The sequence below is a fragment of the Leuresthes tenuis genome, unplaced genomic scaffold, assembly GCF_036924035.1.
Source record: "Leuresthes tenuis unplaced genomic scaffold, fLeuTen1.0.hap1 SCAF_23, whole genome shotgun sequence".
In the NCBI taxonomy this organism is placed as follows: domain Eukaryota; kingdom Metazoa; phylum Chordata; class Actinopteri; order Atheriniformes; family Atherinopsidae; genus Leuresthes; species Leuresthes tenuis.
In genome coordinates this window covers 1,178,304-1,203,961 of record NW_027325377.1, presented here as the reverse complement: position 1 = coordinate 1,203,961, position 25,658 = coordinate 1,178,304, and the positions used below count along the sequence as shown (strand labels likewise).

Sequence of the window (25,658 nt, the reverse complement as noted above, 5' to 3'; positions counted from 1 at the left end):
TTCTGAAGGGGACGTAGCTGTTCTGAAGGGGACGTAGCTGTTCTCAGAGGGACGTAGCTGTTCTCAGAGGGACGTAGCTGTTCTGAAGGGGACGTAGCTGTTCTCAGAGGGACGTAGCTGTTCTCAGAGGGACGTAGCTGTTCTCAGAGGGACGTAGCTGTTCTGAAGGGGACGTAGCTGTTCTCAGAGGGACGTAACTGTTCTCAGAGGGACGTAGCTTTTCTGAAGGGGACGTAGCTGTTCTGAAGGGGACGTAGCTGTTCTGAAGGGGACGTAGCTGTTCTCAGAGGGACGTAGCTTTTCTGAAGGGGACGTAGCTGTTCTGAAGGGGACGTAGCTGTTCTGAAGGGGACGTAGCTGTTCTCAGAGGGACGTAGCTGTTCTCAGAGGGACGTAGCTGTTCTCAGAGGGACGTAGCTGTTCTGAAGGGGACGTAGCTGTTCTGAAGGGGACGTAGCTGTTCTCAGAGGGACGTAGCTGTTCTGAAGGGGACGTAGCTGTTCTCAGAGGGACGTAGCTGTTCTGAAGGGGACGTAGCTGTTCTCAGAGGGACGTAGCTGTTCTCAGAGGGACGTAGCTGTTCTCAGAGGGACGTAGCTGTTCTGAAGGGGACGTAGCTGTTCTGAAGGGGACGTAGCTGTTCTCAGAGGGACGTAGCTGTTCTGAAGGGGACGTAGCTGTTCTCAGAGGGACGTAGCTTTTCTGAAGGGGACGTAGCTGTTCTGAAGGGGACGTAGCTGTTCTGAAGGGGACGTAGCTGTTCTCAGAGGGACGTAGCTGTTCTCAGAGGGACGTAGCTGTTCTCAGAGGGACGTAGCTGTTCTGAAGGGGACGTAGCTGTTCTGAAGGGGACGTAGCTGTTCTCAGAGGGACGTAGCTGTTCTCAGAGGGACGTAGCTGTTCTGAAGGGGACGTAGCTGTTCTCAGAGGGACGTAGCTGTTCTGAAGGGGACGTAGCTGTTCTCAGAGGGACGTAGCTGTTCTGAAGGGAATGTAGCTGTTCTCAGAGGGACGTAGCTGTTCTCAGAGGGACGTAGCTGTTCTCAGAGGGACGTAGCTGTTCTGAAGGGGATGTAGCTGTTCTCAGAGGGACGTAGCTGTTCTCAGAGGGACGTAGCTGTTCTCAGAGGGACGTAGCTGTTCTCAGAGGGACGTAGCTGTTCTGAAGGAGACGTAGCTGTTCTCAGAGGGACGTAGCTGTTCTGAAAGGGACGTAGCTGTTCTCAGAGGGACGTAGCTGTTCTCAGAGGGACGTAGCTGTTCTGAAGGGGATGTAGCTGTTCTGAAGGGGATGTAGCTGTTCTGAAGGGGATGTAGCTGTTCTCAGAGGGACGTAGCTGTTCTGAAAGGGACGTAGCTGTTCTCAGAGGGACGTAGCTGTTCTGAAGGGGACGTAGCTGTTCTCAGAGGGACGTAGCTGTTCTCAGAGGGACGTAGCTGTTCTGAAGGGGACGTAGCTGTTCTCAGAAGGACGTAGCTGTTCTCAGAGGGACGTAGCTGTTCTGAAGGGGACGTAGCTGTTCTCAGAGGGACGTAGCTGTTCTCAGAGGGACGTAGCTGTTCTAAAGGGGACGTAGCTGTTCTCAGAGGGACGTAGCTGTTCTGAAGGGGATGTAGCTGTTCTCAGAGGGACGTAGCTGTTCTCAGAGGGACGTAGCTGTTCTCAGAGGGACGTAGCTGTTCTCAGAGGGACGTAGCTGTTCTGAAGGGGATGTAGCTGTTCTCAGAGGGACGTAGCTGTTCTCAGAGGGACGTAGCTGTTCTCAGAGGGACGTAGCTGTTCTAAAGGGGACGTAGCTGTTCTCAGAGGGACGTAGCTGTTCTGAAGGGGACGTAGCTGTTCTCAGAGGGACGTAGCTGTTCTCAGAGGGACGTAGCTGTTCTGAGAGGGACGTAGCTGTTCTGAAGGGGACGTAGCTGTTCTGAAGGGGACGTAGCTGTTCTGAAGGAGACGTAGCTGTTCTGAAGGGGACGTAGCTGTTCTGAAGGGGATGTAGCTGTTCTCAGAGGGACGTAGCTGTTCTCAGAGGGACGTAGCTGTTCTCAGAGGGACGTAGCTGTTCTAAAGGGGACGTAGCTGTTCTCAGAGGGACGTAGCTGTTCTGAAGGGGACGTAGCTGTTCTCAGAGGGACGTAGCTGTTCTCAGAGGGACGTAGCTGTTCTAAAGGGGACGTAGCTGTTCTCAGAGGGACGTAGCTGTTCTGAAGGGGACGTAGCTGTTCTCAGAGGGACGTAGCTGTTCTCAGAGGGACGTAGCTGTTCTGAAGGGGACGTAGCTGTTCTGAAGGGGATGTAGCTGTTCTCAGAGGGACGTAGCTGTTCTCAGAGGGACGTAGCTGTTCTCAGAGGGACGTAGCTGTTCTGAAGGGGACGTAGCTGTTCTGAAGGGGACGTAGCTGTTCTCAGAGGGACGTAGCTGTTCTCAGAGGGACGTAGCTGTTATGAAGGGGACGTAGCTGTTCTCAGAGGGACGTAGCTGTTCTGAAGGAGACGTAGCTGTTCTGAAGGGGACGTAGCTGTTATGAAGGGGACGTAGCTGTTCTCAGAGGGATGTAGCTGTTCTCAGAGGGACGTAGCTGTTCTGAAGGGGACGTAGCTGTTCTCAGAGGGACGTAGCTGTTCTGTAGGGGACGTAGCTGTTCTGAAGGGGACGTAGCTGTTCTGAAGGGGATGTAGCTGTTCTGAAGGGGACGTAGCTGTTCTGAAAGGGACGTAGCTGTTCTGAAGGGGATGTAGCTGTTCTCAGAGGGACGTAGCTGTTCTGAAGGAGACGTAGCTGTTCTGAAGGGGACGTAGCTGTTCTCAGAGGGACGTAGCTGTTCTCAGAGGGACGTAGCTGTTCTGAAGGGGACGTAGCTGTTCTCAGAGGGACGTAGCTGTTCTCAGAGGGACGTAGCTGTTCTGAAGGAGACGTAGCTGTTCTGAAGGGGACGTAGCTGTTCTCAGAGGGACGTAGCTGTTCTGAAGGAGACGTAGCTGTTCTGAAGGGGACGTAGCTGTTATGAAGGGGACGTAGCTGTTCTCAGAGGGATGTAGCTGTTCTCAGAGGGACGTAGCTGTTCTGAAGGGGACGTAGCTGTTCTGAAGGGGACGTAGCTGTTCTCAGAGGGACGTAGCTGTTCTCAGAGGGACGTAGCTGTTATGAAGGGGACGTAGCTGTTCTCAGAGGGACGTAGCTGTTCTCAGAGGGACGTAGCTGTTCTCAGAGGGACGTAGCTGTTATGAAGGGGACGTAGCTGTTCTCAGAGGGACGTAGCTGTTCTCAGAGGGACGTAGCTGTTCTCAGAGGGACGTAGCTGTTATGAAGGGGACGTAGCTGTTCTCAGAGGGACGTAGCTGTTCTCAGAGGGACGTAGCTGTTCTGAAGGAGACGTAGCTGTTCTGAAGGGGACGTAGCTGTTCTCAGAGGGACGTAGCTGTTCTGAAGGAGACGTAGCTGTTCTGAAGGGGACGTAGCTGTTATGAAGGGGACGTAGCTGTTCTCAGAGGGATGTAGCTGTTCTCAGAGGGACGTAGCTGTTCTGAAGGGGACGTAGCTGTTCTCAGAGGGACGTAGCTGTTCTGTAGGGGACGTAGCTGTTCTGAAGGGGACGTAGCTGTTCTGAAGGGGATGTAGCTGTTCTGAAGGGGACGTAGCTGTTCTGAAAGGGACGTAGCTGTTCTGAAGGGGATGTAGCTGTTCTGAAGGGGATGTAGCTGTTCTGAAGGGGATGTAGCTGTTCTCAGAGGGACGTAGCTGTTCTGAAAGGGACGTAGCTGTTCTCAGAGGGACGTAGCTGTTCTGAAGGGGACGTAGCTGTTCTCAGAGGGACGTAGCTGTTCTGAAGGGGATGTAGCTGTTCTCAGAGGGACGTAGCTGTTCTCAGAGGGACGTAGCTGTTCTGAAGGGGACGTAGCTGTTCTGAAGGGGACGTAGCTGTTCTCAGAGGGACGTAGCTGTTCTCAGAGGGACGTAGCTGTTCTGAAGGGGACGTAGCTGTTCTCAGAGGGACGTAGCTGTTCTCAGAGGGACGTAGCTGTTCTCAGAGGGACGTAGCTGTTCTGAAGGGGACGTAGCTGTTCTGAAGGGGACGTAGCTGTTCTCAGAGGGACGTAGCTTTTCTGAAGGGGACGTAGCTGTTCTGAAGGGGACGTAGCTGTTCTCAGAGGGACGTAGCTGTTCTCAGAGGGACGTAGCTGTTCTCAGAGGGACGTAGCTGTTCTGAAGGGGACGTAGCTGTTCTCAGAGGGACGTAGCTGTTCTCAGAGGGACGTAGCTGTTCTGAAGGAGACGTAGCTGTTCTCAGAGGGACGTAGCTGTTCTGTAGGGGACGTAGCTGTTCTGAAGGGGACGTAGCTGTTCTGAAGGGGACGTAGCTGTTCTCAGAGGGACGTAGCTGTTCTCAGAGGGACGTAGCTGTTCTGAAGGAGACGTAGCTGTTCTCAGAGGGACGTAGCTGTTCTGTAGGGGACGTAGCTGTTCTGTAGGGGACGTAGCTGTTCTGAAGGGGACGTAGCTGTTCTGAAGGGGATGTAGCTGTTCTGAAGGGGACGTAGCTGTTCTGAAGGGGATGTAGCTGTTCTCAGAGGGACGTAGCTGTTCTCAGAGGGACGTAGCTGTTCTCAGAGGGACGTAGCTGTTCTGAAGGGGACGTAGCTGTTCTCAGAGGGACGTAGCTGTTCTGAAGGGGACGTAGCTGTTCTCAGAGGGACGTAGCTTTTCTCAGAGGGACGTAGCTGTTCTCAGAGGGACGTAGCTGTTCTGAAGGGGATGTAGCTGTTCTCAGAGGGACGTAGCTGTTCTCAGAGGGACGTAGCTGTTCTCAGAGGGACGTAGCTTTTCTGAAGGGGACGTAGCTGTTCTGAAGGGGACGTAGCTGTTCTGAAGGGGACGTAGCTGTTCTCAGAGGGACGTAGCTGTTCTCAGAGGGACGTAGCTGTTCTCAGAGGGACGTAGCTGTTCTGAAGGGGACGTAGCTGTTCTGAAGGGGACGTAGCTGTTCTCAGAGGGACGTAGCTGTTCTGAAGGGGACGTAGCTGTTCTCAGAGGGACGTAGCTTTTCTGAAGGGGACGTAGCTGTTCTGAAGGGGACGTAGCTGTTCTGAAGGGGACGTAGCTGTTCTCAGAGGGACGTAGCTGTTCTCAGAGGGACGTAGCTGTTCTCAGAGGGACGTAGCTGTTCTGAAGGGGACGTAGCTGTTCTGAAGGGGACGTAGCTGTTCTCAGAGGGACGTAGCTGTTCTCAGAGGGACGTAGCTGTTCTCAGAGGGACGTAGCTGTTCTGAAGGGGACGTAGCTGTTCTGAAGGGGACGTAGCTGTTCTCAGAGGGACGTAGCTGTTCTGAAGGGAATGTAGCTGTTCTCAGAGGGACGTAGCTGTTCTCAGAGGGACGTAGCTGTTCTGAAGGGGACGTAGCTGTTCTCAGAGGGACGTAGCTGTTCTCAGAGGGACGTAGCTGTTCTCAGAGGGACGTAGCTGTTCTGAAGGAGACGTAGCTGTTCTCAGAGGGACGTAGCTGTTCTGAAAGGGACGTAGCTGTTCTCAGAGGGACGTAGCTGTTCTCAGAGGGACGTAGCTGTTCTGAAGGGGATGTAGCTGTTATGAAGGGGATATAGCTGTTCTCAGAGGGACGTAGCTGTTCTGAAAGGGACGTAGCTGTTCTCAGAGGGACGTAGCTGTTCTGAAGGGGACGTAGCTGTTCTCAGAGGGACGTAGCTGTTCTGAAGGGGACGTAGCTGTTCTGAAGGGGACGTAGCTGTTCTCAGAGGGACGTAGCTGTTCTCAGAGGGACGTAGCTGTTCTGAAGGGGACGTAGCTGTTCTCAGAGGGACGTAGCTGTTCTCAGAGGGACGTAGCTGTTCTCAGAGGGACGTAGCTGTTCTGAAGGGGACGTAGCTGTTCTCAGAGGGACGTAACTGTTCTCAGAGGGACGTAGCTTTTCTGAAGGGGACGTAGCTGTTCTGAAGGGGACGTAGCTGTTCTGAAGGGGACGTAGCTGTTCTCAGAGGGACGTAGCTTTTCTGAAGGGGACGTAGCTGTTCTGAAGGGGACGTAGCTGTTCTGAAGGGGACGTAGCTGTTCTGAAGGGGACGTAGCTGTTCTCAGAGGGACGTAGCTGTTCTCAGAGGGACGTAGCTGTTCTCAGAGGGACGTAGCTGTTCTGAAGGGGACGTAGCTGTTCTGAAGGGGACGTAGCTGTTCTCAGAGGGACGTAGCTGTTCTGAAGGGGACGTAGCTGTTCTCAGAGGGACGTAGCTGTTCTGAAGGGGACGTAGCTGTTCTCAGAGGGACGTAGCTGTTCTCAGAGGGACGTAGCTGTTCTCAGAGGGACGTAGCTGTTCTGAAGGGGACGTAGCTGTTCTGAAGGGGACGTAGCTGTTCTCAGAGGGACGTAGCTGTTCTGAAGGGGACGTAGCTGTTCTCAGAGGGACGTAGCTTTTCTGAAGGGGACGTAGCTGTTCTGAAGGGGACGTAGCTGTTCTGAAGGGGACGTAGCTGTTCTCAGAGGGACGTAGCTGTTCTCAGAGGGACGTAGCTGTTCTCAGAGGGACGTAGCTGTTCTGAAGGGGACGTAGCTGTTCTGAAGGGGACGTAGCTGTTCTCAGAGGGACGTAGCTGTTCTCAGAGGGACGTAGCTGTTCTGAAGGGGACGTAGCTGTTCTCAGAGGGACGTAGCTGTTCTGAAGGGGACGTAGCTGTTCTCAGAGGGACGTAGCTGTTCTGAAGGGAATGTAGCTGTTCTCAGAGGGACGTAGCTGTTCTCAGAGGGACGTAGCTGTTCTCAGAGGGACGTAGCTGTTCTGAAGGGGATGTAGCTGTTCTCAGAGGGACGTAGCTGTTCTCAGAGGGACGTAGCTGTTCTCAGAGGGACGTAGCTGTTCTCAGAGGGACGTAGCTGTTCTGAAGGAGACGTAGCTGTTCTCAGAGGGACGTAGCTGTTCTGAAAGGGACGTAGCTGTTCTCAGAGGGACGTAGCTGTTCTCAGAGGGACGTAGCTGTTCTGAAGGGGATGTAGCTGTTCTGAAGGGGATGTAGCTGTTCTGAAGGGGATGTAGCTGTTCTCAGAGGGACGTAGCTGTTCTGAAAGGGACGTAGCTGTTCTCAGAGGGACGTAGCTGTTCTGAAGGGGACGTAGCTGTTCTCAGAGGGACGTAGCTGTTCTCAGAGGGACGTAGCTGTTCTGAAGGGGACGTAGCTGTTCTGAAGGGGACGTAGCTGTTCTCAGAGGGACGTAGCTGTTCTGAAGGGGACGTAGCTGTTCTGAAGGGGACGTAGCTGTTCTGAAGGGGACGTAGCTGTTCTCAGAGGGACGTAGCTTTTCTGAAGGGGACGTAGCTGTTCTGAAGGGGACGTAGCTGTTCTGAAGGGGACGTAGCTGTTCTGAAGGGGATGTAGCTGTTCTCAGAGGGACGTAGCTGTTCTCAGAGGGACGTAGCTGTTCTGAAGGGGACGTAGCTGTTCTCAGAGGGACGTAGCTGTTCTCAGAGGGACGTAGCTGTTCTCAGAGGGACGTAGCTGTTCTGAAGGGGACGTAGCTGTTCTCAGAGGGACGTAGCTGTTCTCAGAGGGACGTAGCTTTTCTGAAGGGGACGTAGCTGTTCTGAAGGGGACGTAGCTGTTCTGAAGGGGACGTAGCTGTTCTCAGAGGGACGTAGCTTTTCTGAAGGGGACGTAGCTGTTCTGAAGGGGACGTAGCTGTTCTGAAGGGGACGTAGCTGTTCTCAGAGGGACGTAGCTGTTCTCAGAGGGACGTAGCTGTTCTCAGAGGGACGTAGCTGTTCTCAGAGGGACGTAGCTGTTCTGAAGGGGACGTAGCTGTTCTCAGAGGGACGTAGCTGTTCTGAAGGGGACGTAGCTGTTCTCAGAGGGACGTAGCTGTTCTCAGAGGGACGTAGCTGTTCTCAGAGGGACGTAGCTGTTCTGAAGGGGATGTAGCTGTTCTCAGAGGGACGTAGCTGTTCTCAGAGGGACGTAGCTGTTCTCAGAGGGACGTAGCTGTTCTGAAGGAGACGTAGCTGTTCTCAGAGGGACGTAGCTGTTCTGAAAGGGACGTAGCTGTTCTCAGAGGGACGTAGCTGTTCTCAGAGGGACGTAGCTGTTCTGAAGGAGACGTAGCTGTTCTCAGAGGGACGTAGCTGTTCTCAGAGGGACGTAGCTGTTCTGTAGGGGACGTAGCTGTTCTGAAGGAGACGTAGCTGTTCTCAGAGGGACGTAGCTGTTCTCAGAGGGACGTAGCTGTTCTGAAGGGGATGTAGCTGTTCTCAGAGGGACGTAGCTGTTCTCAGAGGGACGTAGCTGTTCTCAGAGGGACGTAGCTGTTCTCAGAGGGACGTAGCTGTTCTGAAGGAGACGTAGCTGTTCTCAGAGGGACGTAGCTGTTCTGAAAGGGACGTAGCTGTTCTCAGAGGGACGTAGCTGTTCTCAGAGGGACGTAGCTTTTCTGAAGGGGATGTAGCTGTTCTCAGAGGGACGTAGCTGTTCTGAAGGGGACGTAGCTGTTCTGAAGGAGACGTAGCTGTTCTCAGAGGGACGTAGCTGTTCTCAGAGGGACGTAGCTGTTCTGAAGGGGACGTAGCTGTTCTCAGAGGGACGTAGCTGTTCTGAAGGGGACGTAGCTGTTCTCAGAGGGACGTAGCTGTTCTGAAGGGGACGTAGCTGTTCTCAGAGGGACGTAGCTGTTCTCAGAGGGACGTAGCTGTTCTGAAGGGGACGTAGCTGTTCTCAGAGGGACGTAGCTGTTCTGAAGGGGACGTAGCTGTTCTCAGAGGGACGTAGCTTTTCTGAAGGGGACGTAGCTGTTCTCAGAGGGACGTAGCTGTTCTGAAGGGGACGTAGCTGTTCTCAGAGGGACGTAGCTGTTCTGAAGGGGACGTAGCTGTTCTCAGAGGGACGTAGCTGTTCTGAAGGGGACGTAGCTGTTCTGAAGGGGACGTAGCTGTTCTCAGAGGGACGTAGCTGTTCTGAAGGGGACGTAGCTGTTCTCAGAGGGACGTAGCTGTTCTGAAGGGGACGTAGCTGTTCTCAGAGGGACGTAGCTGTTCTGAAGGGGACGTAGCTGTTCTCAGAGGGACGTAGCTTTTCTGAAGGGGACGTAGCTGTTCTGAAGGGGACGTAGCTGTTCTGAAGGGGACGTAGCTGTTCTGAAGGGGACGTAGCTTTTCTGAAGGGGACGTAGCTGTTCTGAAGGGGACGTAGCTGTTCTGAAGGAGACGTAGCTGTTCTCAGAGGGACGTAGCTTTTCTGAAGGGGACGTAGCTGTTCTCAGAGGGACGTAGCTGTTCTGAAGGGGACGTAGCTGTTCTCAGAGGGACGTAGCTGTTCTGAAGGGGACGTAGCTGTTCTCAGAGGGACGTAGCTTTTCTGAAGGGGACGTAGCTGTTCTGAAGGGGACGTAGCTGTTCTGAAGGGGACGTAGCTTTTCTGAAGGGGACGTAGCTGTTCTGAAGGGGACGTAGCTGTTCTGAAGGAGACGTAGCTGTTCTCAGAGGGACGTAGCTGTTCTGAAGGGGACGTAGCTGTTCTCAGAGGGACGTAGCTGTTCTCAGAGGGACGTAGCTTTTCTGAAGGGGACGTAGCTGTTCTGAAGGGGACGTAGCTGTTCTGAAGGGGACGTAGCTGTTCTCAGAGGGACGTAGCTGTTCTGAAGGGGACGTAGCTGTTCTGAAGGGGACGTAGCTGTTCTCAGAGGGATGTAGCTGTTCTCAGAGGGACGTAGCTGTTCTGAAGGGGACGTAGCTGTTCTGAAGGGGACGTAGCTGTTCTCAGAGGGACGTAGCTGTTCTGAAGGGGACGTAGCTGTTCTGAAGGAGACGTAGCTGTTCTCAGAGGGACGTAGCTGTTCTCAGAGGGACGTAGCTGTTCTGAAGGGGACGTAGCTGTTCTCAGAGGGACGTAGCTGTTCTGAAGGGGACGTAGCTGTTCTGAAGGGGACGTAGCTGTTCTCAGAGGGACGTAGCTTTTCTGAAGGGGACGTAGCTGTTCTGAAGGGGACGTAGCTGTTCTGAAGGAGACGTAGCTGTTCTCAGAGGGACGTAGCTGTTCTGAAGGGGACGTAGCTGTTCTCAGAGGGACGTAGCTGTTCTCAGAGGGACGTAGCTGTTCTGAAGGGGACGTAGCTTTTCTGAAGGGGACGTAGCTGTTCTGAAGGAGACGTAGCTGTTCTCAGAGGGACGTAGCTGTTCTGAAGGGGACGTAGCTGTTCTCAGAGGGACGTAGCTTTTCTGAAGGGGACGTAGCTGTTCTCAGAGGGACGTAGCTGTTCTGAAGGGGACGTAGCTGTTCTGAAGGGGACGTAGCTGTTCTGAAGGGGACGTAGCTGTTCTGAAGGGGACGTAGCTTTTCTGAAGGGGACGTAGCTGTTCTGAAGGGGACGTAGCTGTTCTGAAGGAGACGTAGCTGTTCTCAGAGGGACGTAGCTGTTCTGAAGGGGACGTAGCTGTTCTCAGAGGGACGTAGCTGTTCTGAAGGGGACGTAGCTGTTCTGAAGGGGACGTAGCTGTTCTCAGAGGGATGTAGCTGTTCTCAGAGGGACGTAGCTGTTCTGAAGGGGATGTAGCTGTTCTGAAGGGGACGTAGCTGTTCTGAAGGGGACGTAGCTGTTCTCAGAGGGACGTAGCTGTTCTGAAGGGGACGTAGCTGTTCTCAGAGGGACGTAGCTATTCTCAGAGGGACGTAGCTGTTCTCAGAGGGACGTAGCTGTTCTGAAGGGGACGTAGCTGTTCTGAAGGGGACGTAGCTGTTCTCAGAGGGACGTAGCTGTTCTGAAGGGGACGTAGCTGTTCTAAAGGTTTATCATAAGTCACATCTGTCGACACTGCGCTGCCCGTAGATGAAGCTCAAATGACTTCCTGTTTGTAGTCCTACCGTGTAAATAACAGCCAGAGTCTGTAAAGTCAGAGTCCAGCGCTAAGTGGATGCATCTTGGTCCCAAAGGCCCAATAATTCAGATATACAGCCAGCTGCAGCAGCAGCTCGAGGCCTGATTTTAAATGGGATTCTGTGAGTTTTAAAAGCTCAAACTGATGGAAACGTGTCAGGATCAACAGGAAGTCAACCTGCTGACCTGTGGGACTAATAAAGTTCATCTTTATCTATAATGCTCATGCAGCTGCTGGGTTACTGCCTTAAAACAAACTTATAGATGTTTGTTTGTGTTTATTTCTCCTGAAGTTTGGTTCATGAAGCAGATCCTGTAATTACCAGGAACTCTTTATCATGCACCTGCCTTGATTGATTGGGTTTAATCATCGTTTAAGTCCATAATCTGATCTGGGGGGTGTGCTTAAGTCCTACCGGGCTCCTGCACCACGTATGCGACCCCACAGGAACCGTCCTTCCTGTCCTCAAAGCTGATCTCAGCCTTGCTGGGTCCCTCGACAGCGATGGAAAGACCTCCAGCTCCGGCCTCTCTGGTCCAGATGCTGAACTCAGCTGCAGAACAACACAGTTAAGTCTTCATAGATGTAGTTCCTCTGGGGACCACAAGAGGGCAGTAAAACAGGAAGAAGCAGAAAAGACCCACCTGGGATCCCTGCCACTCCTCGGTCCAATCCGGTTCCCCCTGCTCGGACCTTGTGGGCTCCTCCCTCCCCCAGGGGCCCCACAGTGAACTGGAAGGGGCTCCCGGGGACATGTTGGCCCCGGTATTTAACATTTACTATATGAGGTCCCATCTCCTGAGGAATGAAGCGGACGCTGTAGGTGCTGTCCTCTCCTTTGATGATCTCGGCATCCTCCGTCTTCCCTCCAGGACTCGTGACCTGAGCCGTCATCTCCTGGTTACCTGCCTCACCTGAGGGGTGGAGGGTGGAGGACAGAACATGGGTCAGGTTTGTTCTGCTGAGAGTTAGTGCATCAACCTCTCTGTTCTGAGCCCAACCACAGGAATCACTAACCACAGCTCATTGTCTAATTCTGAAGAAAATCTGTGTTTTGATCCTTTTTTTAAGTTATTCACCACCACAGCAGCCCTGTTTTATACACTGGCTAATTAACATTCTAGTTCTGGACAAATGTGACACCCTTTTCACTTTTAAGATTAGGCTTTTCCCCCTGTTTAATTTCTAAATGATTTTATGTCCATGTGACATTATTGTGGTTATTCACTTGTGTTTCCCTGTTCCAGCAGGTATCCTTTGAATGGTGTTATGGTGTTTTTCCCCCTCTTTTCCCTCTTTTCTGTCTTCTCAAACCCCAGCTGGTCGAGGCGGATGGCCACCCTTCCTGGTTCTGGTTCTGCCAGAGGTTTCTTCCTGGTTCTGGTTCTGCCAGAGGTTTCTTCCTGAGTCTGGTTCTACCAGAGGTTTCTTCCTGGTTCTGGTTCTGCCGGAGGTTTCTTCCCGGTTCTGGTTCTGGTTCTGCCAGAGGTTTCTTCCTGGTTCTGGTTCTGCCAGAGGTTTCTTCCTGGTTCTGGTTCTGGTTCTGCCAGATGTTTCTTCCTGGTTCTGGTTCTGCCAGAGGTTTCTTCCTGTTAAAGGGAGTCGTTCCTTTCCACAGTCCCTCAGGCTCAGGACGGGAGATTGGACTGAAGACAAGTTTCGGTCCAATCTGTTGGTTTCCTTAGCTCGGATATTATTTTTGAATTGGCTCCATATGAATTAATTGGATTATGATTACAATGAATTGAATTCCAATTGGCTTGAATTGGACTTTATTACTTAAGTGCCTTGAGATGACAATTGTTGTAATCTGGCGCTTTATAAATAAAATTGAATTGAATTGAATTTTAGAGCAACCATGGCCACAGATACCGAACACCAACAGAATGGGTCATAAAAATAAATGCTTCTGTCTTCTGTCTGTTTCTCAGCTAAAAGTTGCTTTGGAGCTCCTCTGAGACCACTGCTGGGCCCTTTCTTGTTCTTCTTTGATTTGGAGCTCCTCTGAGACCACTGCTGGGCCCTTTCTTCTTCTTCTTTGATTTGGAGCTCCTCTGAGACCACTGCTGGGCCCTTTCTTGTTCTTCTTTGATTTGGAGCTCCTCTGAGACCACTGCTGGGCCCTTTCTTCTTCTTCTTTGATTTGGAGCTCCTCTGAGACCACTGCTGGGCCCTTTCTTGTTCTTCTTTGATTTGGAGCTCCTCTGAGACCACTGCTGGGCCCTTTCTTCTTCTTCTTTAATTGATTGTACTCATATTTTTTTTACCACCATGCTGTTTCTGTCACATGCACATGTAAAAAGTTAAGTTAAATAACACGTTAAGTCCAGTTAGTACAGTTACTAATGACAAGAAACTTTTGGTGAACGATTCCACAAACGAGACGCTAAACTTGAGATGCTAAACTGCGTCAGATACGCCTTCATCTGCAGGGCTGATTGTTTAGGCACCAAAGGAACACACTGTTTTCTGTTCATCCACACTTGAGTTCTTGCAGATGTGTTAGATCTAAAACGTTAGAAATCTGTGACAGCTGAACGTTGTTATAGAAAAAGGCGTAGCAGGAGCCGGGGGAGTTAGAAAGTCCTTCACTTCAGACACACACCGTCCTGCAGTGGCGGTCGGCTGCCGGCCGGCATCCCGCTGAACCCGCTCAGACTCTCCCGTCCAAGAAAATCTCCGAACACGTCTCTGAAAGGATCTCCAACCTGCGTGCTCTCCTCCACCCGGACCTCCCGCTTGGTCTCCCCGGCTCGGGTTTTGCTGATCTCCGTCCTCTCGGTGCGGGTGTAGGTGTGGCTGCTGCGGGTGAAGGTCCGCGTCACGCGTTCCTGAGCTGAAACCATCTGAAACCAGTTTCCTGCGGCCAGGAGGAGGAAGAGCAGCCAGGGAAGAAGGAGGAGATGAGGGATAAAAAGAAGGAGATGAAGAGGAGGAAGCAGGGGAGGTGAAGCAGACACTGATGACACAGCTCACCTGGTATCTTAAGGTTCAGGTCACAGGTGCTGCCCACTGTGGCGATGGAGGGCGCCTGACGCTTCCTGGTGATGCTCTCCTTCATCCGGCCCTCACCAAATATCTTCACTGTGAATGGACTTCCTGTTCAAACACAGACGTTCCAGACAATAACCACAAAACTCCGGGAAAAATGTCCTCGGCTTGAATTTTATCTGATACGTCATCTCTAAAAGTGATGTGTCTGTAGTTCCAGTTTCTGCCTGCAGTTCCTGTTTCTGTCTGTAGTTCCTGTTTCTGCCTGTAGTTCTTGTTTCTGCCTGTAGTTCCTGTTTCTGCCTGTAGTTCCTGTTCCTGCATGTAGTTCCTGTTCCTGCCTGTAGGGGTCAGTGTGTCTGTAGTTCCTGTCTCTGCCTGTAGTTCCTGTTTCTGCCTGTAGTTCTTGTTTCTGCCTGTAGTTCCTCTTTCTATCTGTAGTTCCTGTTTCTGCCTGTAGGGGTCAGTGTGTCTGCAGTTCCTGTTTCTGCCTGTAGAGGTCAGTGTGTCTGTAGTTCCTGTCTCTGCCTGTAGTTCCTGTCTCTGCCTGTAGTTCCTGTTTCTGCCTGTAGTTCTTGTTTCTGCCTGTAGTTCCTCTTTCTATCTGTAGTTCCTGTTTCTGCCTGTAGGGGTCAGTGTGTCTGCAGTTCCTGTTTCTGTCTGTAGTTCCTGTTTCTGCCTGTAGTTCCTGTTTCTGCCTGTAGTTCTTGTTTCTGCCTGTAGTTCCTGTTTCTGTCTGTAGTTCCTGTTTCTGCCTGTAGGGGTCAGTGTGTCTGTAGTTCCTGTTTCTGTCTGTAGTTCCTGTTTCTGCCTGTAGGGGTCAGTGTGTCTGTAGTTCCTGTTTCTGTCTGTAGTTCCTGTTTCTGCCTGTAGGGGTCAGTGTGTCTGTAGTTCCTGTTTCTGTCTGTAGTTCCTGTTTCTGCCTGTAGTTCCTGTTTCTGCCTGTAGTTCCTGTTTCTGTCTGTAGTTCCTGTTTCTGTCTGTAGGGGTCAGTGTGTCTGTAGTTCCTGTTTCTGTCTGTAGTTCCTGTTTCTGCCTGTAGGGGTCAGTGTGTCTGTAGTTCCTGTTTCTGTCTGTAGTTCCTGTTTCTGCCTGTAGGGGTCAGTGTGTCTGTAGTTCCTGTTTCTGTCTGTAGTTCCTGTTTCTGTCTGTAGGGGTCAGTGTGTCTGTAGTTCCTGTTTCTGCCTGTAGTTCCTGTTTCTGTCTGTAGGGGTCAGTGTGTCTGTAGTTCCTGTTTCTGTCTGTAGTTCCTGTTTCTGCCTGTAGGGGTCAGTGTGTCTGTAGTTCCTGTTTCTGTCTGTAGTTCCTGTTTCTGTCTGTAGGGGTCAGTGTGTCTGTAGTTCCTGTTTCTGTCTGTAGTTCCTGTTTCTGCCTGTAGTTCCTGTTTCTGCCTGCAGTTCCTGTTTCTGCCTGTAGTTCCTGTTTCTGCCTGTAGGGGTCAGTGTGTCTGTAGTTCCTGTTTCTGTCTGTAGAGGTCAGTGTGTCTGTAGTTCCTGTCTCTGCCTGTAGTTCCTGTCTCTGCCTGTAGTTCCTGTTTCTGCCTGTAGTTCTTGTTTCTGCCTGTAGTTCCTCTTTCTATCTGTAGTTCCTGTTTCTGCCTGTAGGGGTCAGTGTGTCTGCAGTTCCTGTTTCTGTCTGTAGTTCCTGTTTCTGCCTGTAGTTCCTGTTTCTGCCTGTAGTTCTTGTTTCTGCCTGTAGTTCCTGTTTCTGTCTGTAGTTCCTGTTTCTGCCTGTAGGGGTCAGTGTGTCTGTAGTTCCTGTTTCTGTCTGTAGTTCCTGTTTCTGCCTGTAGGGGTCAGTGTGTCTGTAGTTCCTGTTTCTGTCTGTAGTTCCTGTTTCTGCCTGTAGGGGTCAGTGTGTCTGTAGTTCCTGTTTCTGTCTGTAGTTCCTGTTTCTGCCTGTAGTTCCTGTTTCTGCCTGTAGTTCCTGTTTCTGTCTGTAGTTCCTGTTTCTGTCTGTAGGGGTCAGTGTGTCTGTAGTTCCTGTTTCTGTCTGTAGTTCCTGTTTCTGCCTGTAGGGGTCAGTGTGTCTGTAGTTCCTGTTTCTGTCTGTAGTTCCTGTTTCTGTCTGTAGGGGTCAGTGTGTCTGTAGTTCCTGTTTCTGCCTGTAGTTCCTGTTTCTGTCTGTAGGGGTCAGTGTGTCTGTAGTTCCTGTTTCTGTCTGTAGTTCCTGTTTCTGCCTGTAGGGGTCAGTGTGTCTGTAGTTCCTGTTTCTGTCTGTAGTTCCTGTTTCTGTCTGTAGGGGTCAGTGTGTCTGTAGTTCCTGTTTCTGTCTGTAGTTCCTGTTTCTGCCTGTAGTTCCTGTTTCTGCCTGCAGTTCCTGTTTCTGCCTGTAGTTCCTGTTTCTGCCTGTAGGGGTCAGTGTGTCTGTAGTTCCTGTTTCTGTCTGTAGTTCCTGTTTCTGTCTGTAGGGGTCAGTGTGTCTGTAGTTCCTGTTTCTGTCTGTAGTTCCTGTTTCTGCCTGTAGTTCCTGTTTCTGCCTGCAGTTCCTGTTTCTGCCTGTAGTTCCTGTTTCTGCCTGTAGGGGTCAGTGTGTCTGTAGTTCCTGTTTCTGTCTGTAGTTCCTGTTTCTGTCTGTAGGGGTCAGTGTGTCTGTAGTTCCTGTTTCTGTCTGTAGTTCCTGTTTCTGCCTGCAGTTCCTGTTTCTGCCTGTAGTTCCTGTTTCTGCCTGTAGTTCCTGTTTCTGCCTGTAGTTCCTGTTTCTGCCTGTAGGGGTCAGTGTGTCTGTAGTTCCTGTTTCTGCCTGTAGTTCCTGTTTCTGCCTGTAGTTCCTGTTTCTGCCTGTAGTTCCTGTTTCTGCCTGTTGAAGTCAGTGTGTCTGTAGTTCCTGTTTCTGCCTGTAGTTCTTGTTTCTGCCTGTAGTTCCTGTTTCTGCCTGTAGTTCCTGTTTCTGCCTGTAGTTCCTGTTTCTGCCTGTTGAAGTCAGTGTGTCTGTAGTTCCTGTTTCTGCCTGTAGTTCTTGTTTCTGCCTGTAGTTCCTGTTTCTGCCTGTAGTTCCTGTTTCTGCCTGTAGTTCCTGTTTCTGCCTGTAGTTCCTGTTTCTGCCTGTAGTTCCTGTTTCTGCCTGTAGAGGTCAGTGTATCTGTAGTTCTTGTTTCTGCCTGTAGTTCCTGTTTCTGCCTGTAGTTCGAGTTTCTGCCTGTAGTTCCTGTTTCTGCCTGTAGTTCCTGTTTCTACCTGTTTCTGCCTGTAGTTCTTGTTTCTGCCTGTAGTTCCTGTTTCTACCTGTTTCTGCCTGTAGTTCCTGTTTCTACCTGTTTCTGCCTGTAGTTCCTGTTTCTGCCTGTAGTTCCTGTTTCTGCCTGTAGTTCCTGTTTCTGCCTGTAGAGGTTTGCCTTTTTTGCTGAACCTGGACTTATAATCCCAGCTGAACATACCTGGAACGTGTTGGTCGGCAAACTTGATGTTGATGATGTAGTTTCCAGGTTCTGTTGGACAGTAGGTGACCTTGCATGTCCCGTCATCGACGTCCTCGCAGTTAATGTCCACTTTACTGGGACCCTCAATGGACAGACCCAGACCTCCATAACCTGCCAATCACAGACATGGTGAGGGGTGAAAAAGCTGAAATGCTGAAAATGTGAGGTTTAACTTCTAACCTGCATTCCTGGTGTCCACGATGAACTCGGACACCTCAAAGGTGTGTCCCTCCACCAGCCCCTGACCGTAGACCTTCACCTTACTGGCATCTCCGATCTCTGACTGTCCCACCATGATCTTAAACGGACTGTTGGTCACATGCTTGCCGTTTTTCTTCACGCTCACCACATGTTCGCCCACTTCTTTGGGTGTGAAGGAGATTCCTGAAGAAAGGAAGAGGTGACGAGCTTTAGTTTCAGTGTCAGTTTGAGTCCAAACAAACCCTGAAGTTGTGCTGACCGATGTGTCTGTTGGGCAGCTTCTTCAGCAGACACGGCTCCTCGTGTCCTGACGGCGCTCTGATAGTCGCCATCAGGCTGCTCAGGTCCGTCTCTGTGATCTTCAAGGAAACATCTGTTGCCGTGCCAACGTTGAGCTGGGACGTCCTCATGGAGTCGTCACCTGGACGCCCAAAAACACAGCAAAACCTGTCATACTAACCATTATTGGTTTGAGTCTTTATGGGAAACAAGTCCAGACAAATGTATTATATTCAGAAAACAGAACCAACACTCAGTAAAAGTTGTTCCTTCAGCTTCCTTTAACAACACTTTTTAATGCTCTGGGAACTGATTGTTGCAGTTTTTCACAGGAATCTGTGTCCATTCCTGCTGAATCATTACTGAGGAAGATCCTCCTGGATCCTTTTATATGACATCATTACTGAGGAAGAGCCTCCTGGTTCCTTTTATATGACATCATTACTGAGGAAGATCCTCCTGGTTCCTTTTATATGACATCATTACTGAGGAAGAGCCTCCTGGTTCCTTTTATATGACATCATTACTGAGGAAGATCCTCCTGGTTCCTTTTATATGACATCATTACTGAGGAAGATCCTCCTGGATCCTTTTATATGACATCATTACTGAGGAAGAGCCTCCTGGTTCCTTTTATATGACATCATTACTGAGGAAGATCCTCCTGGATCCTTTTATATGACATCATTACTGAGGAAGATCCTCCTGGTTCCTTTTATATGACATTACTGAGGAAGATCCTCCTGGTTCCTTTTATATGACATCATTACTGAGGAAGATCCTCCTGGTTCCTTTTATATGACATCATTACTGAAGAAGATCCTCCGGGATCCTTTTATATGACATCATTACTGAGGAAGATCCTCCGGGATCCTTTTATATGACATTACTGAGGAAGAGCCTCCGGGATCCTTTCATATGACATCATTACTGAGGAAGATCCTCCTGGATCCTTTTATATGACATCATTACTGAGGAAGATCCTCCGGGATCCTTTCATATGACATCATTACTGAGGAAGATCCTCCTGGATCCTTTTATATGACATCATTACTGAGGAAGATCCTCCGGGATCCTTTTATATGACATTACTGAGGAAGAGCCTCCTGGATCCTTTCATATGACATCATTACTGAGGAAGATCCTCCTGGATCCTTTTATATGACATCATTACTGAGGAAGATCCTCCTGGTTCCTTTTATATGACATCATTACTGAGGAAGATCCTCCTGGATCCTTTTATATGACATCATTACTGAAGAAGATCCTCCGGGATCCTTTTATATGACATTACTGAGGAAGAGCCTCCTGGATCCTTTCATATGACATCATTACTGAGGAAGATCCTCCTGGATCCTTTTATATGACATCATTACTGAGGAAGATCCTCCTGGATCCTTTTATATGACATCATTACTGAGGAAGATCCTCCTGGATCCTTTTATATGACATCATTACTGAGGAAGAGCCTCCTGGATCCTTTTATATGACATCATTACTGAGGAAGATCCTCCTGGATCCTTTTATATGACATCATTACTGAGGAAGATCCTCCTGGTTCCTTTTATATGACATCATTACTGAAGAAGATCCTCCGGGATCCTTTTATATGACATCATTACTGAAGAAGATCCTCCTGGATCCTTTTATATGACATCATTACTGAGGAAGATCCTCCGGGATCCTTTTATATGACATCATTACTGAGGAAGATCCTCCTGGATCCTTTTATATGACATCATTACTGAGGAAGATCCTCCTGGATCCTTTTATATGACATCATTACTGAGGAAGATCCTCCGGGATCCTTTTATATGACATCATTACTGAGGAAGATCCTCCTGGATCCTTTTATATGACATCATTACTGAGGAAGATCCTCCGGGATCCTTTTATATGACATCATTACTGAGGAAGATCCTCCGGGATCCTTTTATATGACATCATTACTGAGGAAGATCCTCCTGGATCCTTTTATATGACATCATTACTGAGGAAGAGCCTCCTGGATCCTTTTATATGACATCATTACTGAGGAAGATCCTCCTGGATCCTTTTATATGACATCATTACTGAGGAAGATCCTCCTGGATCCTTTTATATGACATCATTACTGAGGAAGATCCTCCTAGATCCTTTTATATGACATCATTACTGAGGAAGATCCTCCTGGATCCTTTTATATGACATCATTACTGAGGAAGAGCCTCCGGGATCCTTTTATATGACATCATTACTGAAGAAGATCCTCCGGGATCCTTTTATATGACATCATTACTGAGGAAGAGCCTCCGGGATCCTTTTATATGACATCATTACTGAGGAAGAGCCTCCTGGATCCTTTCATATGACATCATTACTGAGGAAGATCCTCCTGGATCCTTTTATATGACATCATTACTGAGGAAGATCCTCCTGGATCCTTTTATATGACATCATTACTGAGGAAGAGCCTCCTGGATCCTTTTATATGACATCATTACTGAGGAAGATCCTCCTGGATCCTTTTATATGACATCATTACTGAGGAAGAGCCTCCTGGATCCTTTTATATGACATCATTACTGAAGAAGAGCCTCCTGGATCCTTTTATATGACATCATTACTGAGGAAGATCCTCCTGGATCCTTTTATATGATATCATTACTGAGGAAGATCCTCCTGGATCCTTTCATATGACATCATTACTGAGGAAGAGCCTCCTGGTTCCTTTTATATGACATCATTACTGAGGAAGAGCCTCCTGGATCCTTTTATATGACATCATTACTGAAGAAGAGCCTCCTGGATCCTTTTATATGACATCATTACTGAGGAAGATCCTCCTGGATCCTTTTATATGATATCATTACTGAGGAAGATCCTCCTGGATCCTTTCATATGACATCATTACTGAGGAAGAGCCTCCTGGTTCCTTTTATATGACATCATTACTGAGGAAGAGCCTCCTGGTTCCTTTTATATGACATCATTACTGAGGAAGATCCTCCTGGTTCCTTTTATATGACATCATTACTGAGGAAGATCCTCCGGGATCCTTTTATATGACATCATTACTGAGGAAGAGCCTCCTGGATCCCTTTATATGACATCATTATTTCCCATCGTGTTCCTTCAGCTTCCTTTAACAACACTTTTTAATGCTTTGGGAACTGATTGTTGCAGTTTTTCACAGGAATCTGTGTCCATTCCTGCTGAATCTCAGCAGTCCAGCAGGGCTTTCTGTCCTTGGCCTTTCCACACTGAGGTTTCCCCAGACTCCCTGAATCTGTTCCCAATATTCTGCTCTGTAGATGCTGAAAGACCAAAGTTCTTTACAGTCTGACTCTGAGGAATATTTCCTGAACTTATTGATGATTCTCTGATGGAGTTTGGCCCAAAGCGGTGAGCCACGACCCATCCTTGTTGGAGAGGCTGAACCTTTGGTGGAAGCTGCTTTTATACCCAATCCTGACACCCTCACCTGTCAGCAGGTAACCTGCTGCTTGGAGAAGCTCCAGAAGCTGTTGCTGTAGATTCTATAAACTTTCTGTCTTTCTTTGGCTCCAGAACAGCTTTTACTGCTGCTTCAGATTCTACTTTTGGTTCTTTTGGTCGGTGAAGACTCTGAGAATCAGTTCTGTGGACATGTTTCAGCTTTTTAAAGTACAGATGGGAGGGTTTTGTCACCCAGGATCTGATCTAAAAGCAAGTATAAATAAAGATTTCAACTCCTAGCCCAATCAACTGATCACAGATGTCGGTTTTTACAGATAACTTTCACTCAGACTCTGAGAATCAGTTCTTTGGACTTGTGTTTGTTAAAAACAACATTTCTATTGCATTTTAGAACAATCGTCCAACTTTTCTGCAGGTCTGAATGCTGCTGGAAGAACTTCTGCTGGTTACTGGCACTTTTTTTTCTGTTTTTTAGCATCCCTTATGATGCGTAACCATGGCAACAGTAAAGCTGTTAGCCTGTTGGAGCAGCTAACTGAGCCTTAATAATACCTGGAAGAGTTGAAGAGGAGATGTCTACACATCTGTCTGTAATAAAGTCTGATAATGGCTTCAGAACAACTTTTACTGCTGCTTCAGGTTCTACTTTTGGTTCTTTTGGTCAGAAAAGACTCTGAGAATCAGTTCTTTGTTCTTTTATCTGTTAGATTAAGGTTCAAACTTTTGAAATTTCAGACTGAATTTTTGTCACAGTTTCAGTACCGGTGATCTTGGCGGTGAAGGGGCTGCCGGGGATGTGTTTGTCATCGAACTTGACGATGATGTTGTAGTCTCCGGGTGCGGTGGGCAGATAGGACACCGTGCACGTCCCGTCTTTGTTGTCCTTACAACTGATCTCTGCTTTGGATGGACCTTCCACCGCCAGAGACAGACCACCTGCAGACCCAGGAGAAACACACGATTCCTCCTTTGGTTTATTTCTTATCGACACAAGAAGGTCATCGTTACATGAAGCCTGTGGTTGCTATGGTGACACGGTAAGCATTCAGGACAAAGAAAGGAACAAAAACACAACATTTCAGCTGTTTGTTACCAAACTGTCTCTTCTGAACGTGTTCTTTTGGTGATCCGACCTCGGATAAGTGGACCGAATCAATCTGACTGGGAACACGGAGTAAATAAACCAGTTTGGATCTGGCTGGGCTGTTCGACTGGGTCGTTACCTTCTCCGGCATCTTTAGTGACGATGGTGAACGTGGCCGGTCTGTTGACGGTGCCGTGGCTCAGCCCGGGTCCATACGCTGTCACGTGACCACTGTTGATGGCGTCCACGTAGAACTGCAGCGGACTTCCTGTAACAGGAGGAACTGAGGTTAGAACTGAGGTCACAGCAGAGTCAACATGTTTTTACCAACCACACCCCACAGCATCTGCATCCAAACTGAATCTCTGGCTCCATCAAAGGTTGCTGGAAACCTGGGTGTCCTGATTGATGACCAACTAACCTTCAAATATCCCGTTACCTCGGTTACTCGTTCAGCCGCTTTGCATTACTAAACATAAGAAAGATCAGACCATACCTGACCCAACATGCCCCCCAGCTCCTGCTGCAGGCCATGGTCATCTCCCACCTTCCCTACTGCAACGCTCTCCTAACTGGTCTCCTAACTGGTCTCCTAACTGGTTTCCTAACTGGTTTCCTAACTGCTCTCCTAACTGGTTTCCTAACTGGTTTCCTAACTGGTCTCCTAACTGGTTTCCTAACTGGTTTCCTAACTGGTCTCCTAACTGGTTTCCTAACTGGTTTCCTAACTGGTCTCCTAACTGGTCTCCTAACTGGTTTCCTAACTGGTTTCCTAACTGGTTTCCTAACTGGTCTCCTAACTTCTCTCCTAACTGGTCTCCTAACTGGTTTCCTAACTGGTTTCCTAACTGGTCTCCTAACTGCTCTCCTAACTGCTCTCCTAACTGGTTTCCTAACTGCTGTCCTAACTGGTCTCCTAACTGGTCTCCTAACTGGTTTCCTAACTGGTTTCCTAACTGGTTTCCTAACTGGTTTCCTAACTGCTCTCCTAACTGGTCTCCTAACTGGTTTCCTAACTGGTCTCCTAACTGGTTTCCTAACTGCTGTCCTAACTGGTCTCCTAACTGGTCTCCTAACTGGTCTCCTAACTGGTCTCCCAACTGGTCTCCTAACTGGTCTCCTAACTGGTCTCCTAACTGGTTTCCTAACTGCTCTCCTAACTGCTGTCCTAACTGGTTTCCTAACTGCTGTCCTAACTGGTTTCCTAACTGCTCTCCTAACTAGTCTCCTAACTGCTGTCCTAACTGGTTTCCTAACTGCTGTCCTAACTGGTTTCCTAACTGCTGTCCTAACTGGTCTCCTAACTGGTCTCCTAACTGGTCTCCCAACTGGTCTCCTAACTGGTCTCCTAACTGGTCTCCTAACTGGTTTCCTAACTGCTCTCCTAACTGGTCTCCTAACTGGTCTCCTAACTGGTCTCCTAACTGCTGTCCTAACTGGTTTCCTAACTGGTTTCCTAACTGGTCTCCTAACTGGTCTCCTAACTGGTCTCCTAACTGGTTTCCTAACTGCTGTCCTAACTGGTTTCCTAACTGCTGTCCTAACTGGTCTCCTAACTGGTCTCCTAACTGGTCTCCCAACTGGTCTCCTAACTGGTCTCCTAACTGGTCTCCTAACTGGTTTCCTAACTGGTCTCCTAACTGGTCTCCTAACTGCTGTCCTAACTGGTCTCCTAACTGCTGTCCTAACTGGTCTCCTAACTGCTGTCCTAACTGGTTTCCTAACTGCTGTCCTAACTGGTCTCCTAACTGGTCTCCTAACTGGTCTCCCAACTGGTCTCCTAACTGGTCTCCTAACTGGTCTCCTAACTGGTCTCCCAACTGGTCTCCTAACTGGTCTCCTAACTGGTCTCCTAACTGGTTTCCTAACTGCTCTCCTAACTGGTCTCCTAACTGGTCTCCTAACTGCTGTCCTAACTGGTTTCCTAAATGCTGTCCTAACTGCTCTCCTAAATGGTTTCCTAACTGCTGTCCTAACTGGTCTCCTAACTGGTCTCCTAACTGGTCTCCTAACTGGTCTCCCAACTGGTCTCCTAACTGGTCTCCGAACTGGTCTCCTAACTGGTTTCCTAACTGCTGTCCTAACTGGTTTCCTAACTGCTGTCCTAACTGGTCTCCTAACTGGTCTCCTAACTGGTCTCCCAACTGGTCTCCTAACTGCTCTCCTAACTGGTCTCCTAACTGGTTTCCTAACTGCTCTCCTAACTGGTCTCCTAACTGCTGTCCTAACTGGTCTCCTAACTGCTGTCCTAACTGGTTTCCTAACTGCTGTCCTAACTGGTCTCCTAACTGGTTTCCTAACTGGTCTCCCAACTGGTCTCCTAACTGGTCTCCTAACTGGTCTCCTAACTGCTGTCCTAACTGGTTTCCTAACTGCTCTCCTAACTGGTCTCCTAACTGGTTTCCTAACTGGTTTCCTAACTGGTCTCCTAACTGGTTTCCTAACTGGTTTCCTAACTGGTTTCCTAACTGGTCTCCAGCCTGTGAAACCTCTGCAGATGGTCCAGAACACGGCGGTGCGTCTGGTCTTGGATCAGCCTAAAAGAACACGCCCCCCCTCTGTTCATTGAGCTCCTCTGGCTGCCCTTAGCCGCCCGCATCAGATCCAAGTCCCTGATGTTAGCTACAAAGAGCTTAATGGAACGGCTCCATCTACTTGAAGGCTCTTGCAAAGGCTTCTGTCCCAACTGGGTCCCTCCGTTGGTCCCAGGATTGTCGTCTAGCAGCTCCTACACCACGCCTAAGACAATCCAAACTCTGTTCATGTGTCGTCCCACGATGGTGGAATGACCTACCGAGCGCTACCAGAACAGGGGCGTCCCTGTCTATCTTCAAGAAGCTCCTGAAAACCCAGCTCTTCAGAGAGCATCTCCTATCCCAGCACTTACCTTGTACTTCCCTCCCCCCTCTATCTCTGCACTTTATCTTTCTGCTCTTCCTTCTATGCCTGCACCCTATCTCTACTCTGTCCCCTCTGACAGAGTCGGACTCCTGGGTTCCTTCTATGGAGCTTATTGTTATCTTATTGTTAGCTTATGGTTAGCTTATTGTTAGCTTATTGTTAGCTTATTGTTAGCTTTATATAAAGCTGTTATATCTTCATTTGTAAGTCGCTTTGGATAAAAGCGTCTGATAAATACAGAAACAGAAACATGTTTGCTGATGATGACGGGCTTTACCTGGGATGTGGCTGCCGTCATACTTTATGTCCATCTCATGCAGACCGCGTTCAGTCGGGGAATACTTCACCGTGACGGTTCCATCCTTGTTGTCGGTGATGTGAGGACGAGCCGTTCGACCGGACGGCATTCGGACTTCACCTGCACAACAACACAAACCGTTACATTAGGATCTTCACCAGCTGCAGTTTGCTGCTGCTTCTGAAGCAG

At 49.4% G+C, this 25,658-nt stretch overlaps 1 protein-coding gene across 6 annotated transcripts in view; it reads right to left on the bottom strand.

The window, feature by feature from the left end:
- LOC140282617 (filamin-C-like) overlaps positions 1 to 25,658 on the bottom strand; it is a 123,898-nt gene that overhangs the window by 22,655 nt on the left and 75,585 nt on the right. For 5 of the 6 annotated variants that reach the window (XM_072377112.1, XM_072377113.1, XM_072377116.1 and 2 more), the window contains 10 exons: positions 25,449 to 25,589; positions 22,410 to 22,538; positions 21,949 to 22,122; positions 17,729 to 17,890; positions 17,449 to 17,652; positions 17,227 to 17,379; positions 13,836 to 13,958; positions 13,465 to 13,719; positions 11,504 to 11,773; positions 11,275 to 11,412 (listed from right to left, as the gene is read on the bottom strand). In XM_072377112.1, the coding sequence (XP_072233213.1) occupies positions 11,275 to 11,412; positions 11,504 to 11,773; positions 13,465 to 13,719; positions 13,836 to 13,958; positions 17,227 to 17,379; positions 17,449 to 17,652; positions 17,729 to 17,890; positions 21,949 to 22,122; positions 22,410 to 22,538; positions 25,449 to 25,589 (1,749 nt within the window). The remainder of the gene's footprint in view (positions 1 to 11,274; positions 11,413 to 11,503; positions 11,774 to 13,464; positions 13,720 to 13,835; positions 13,959 to 17,226; positions 17,380 to 17,448; positions 17,653 to 17,728; positions 17,891 to 21,948; positions 22,123 to 22,409; positions 22,539 to 25,448; positions 25,590 to 25,658) is intronic. The other variant, XM_072377117.1, reaches the window with a different exon arrangement.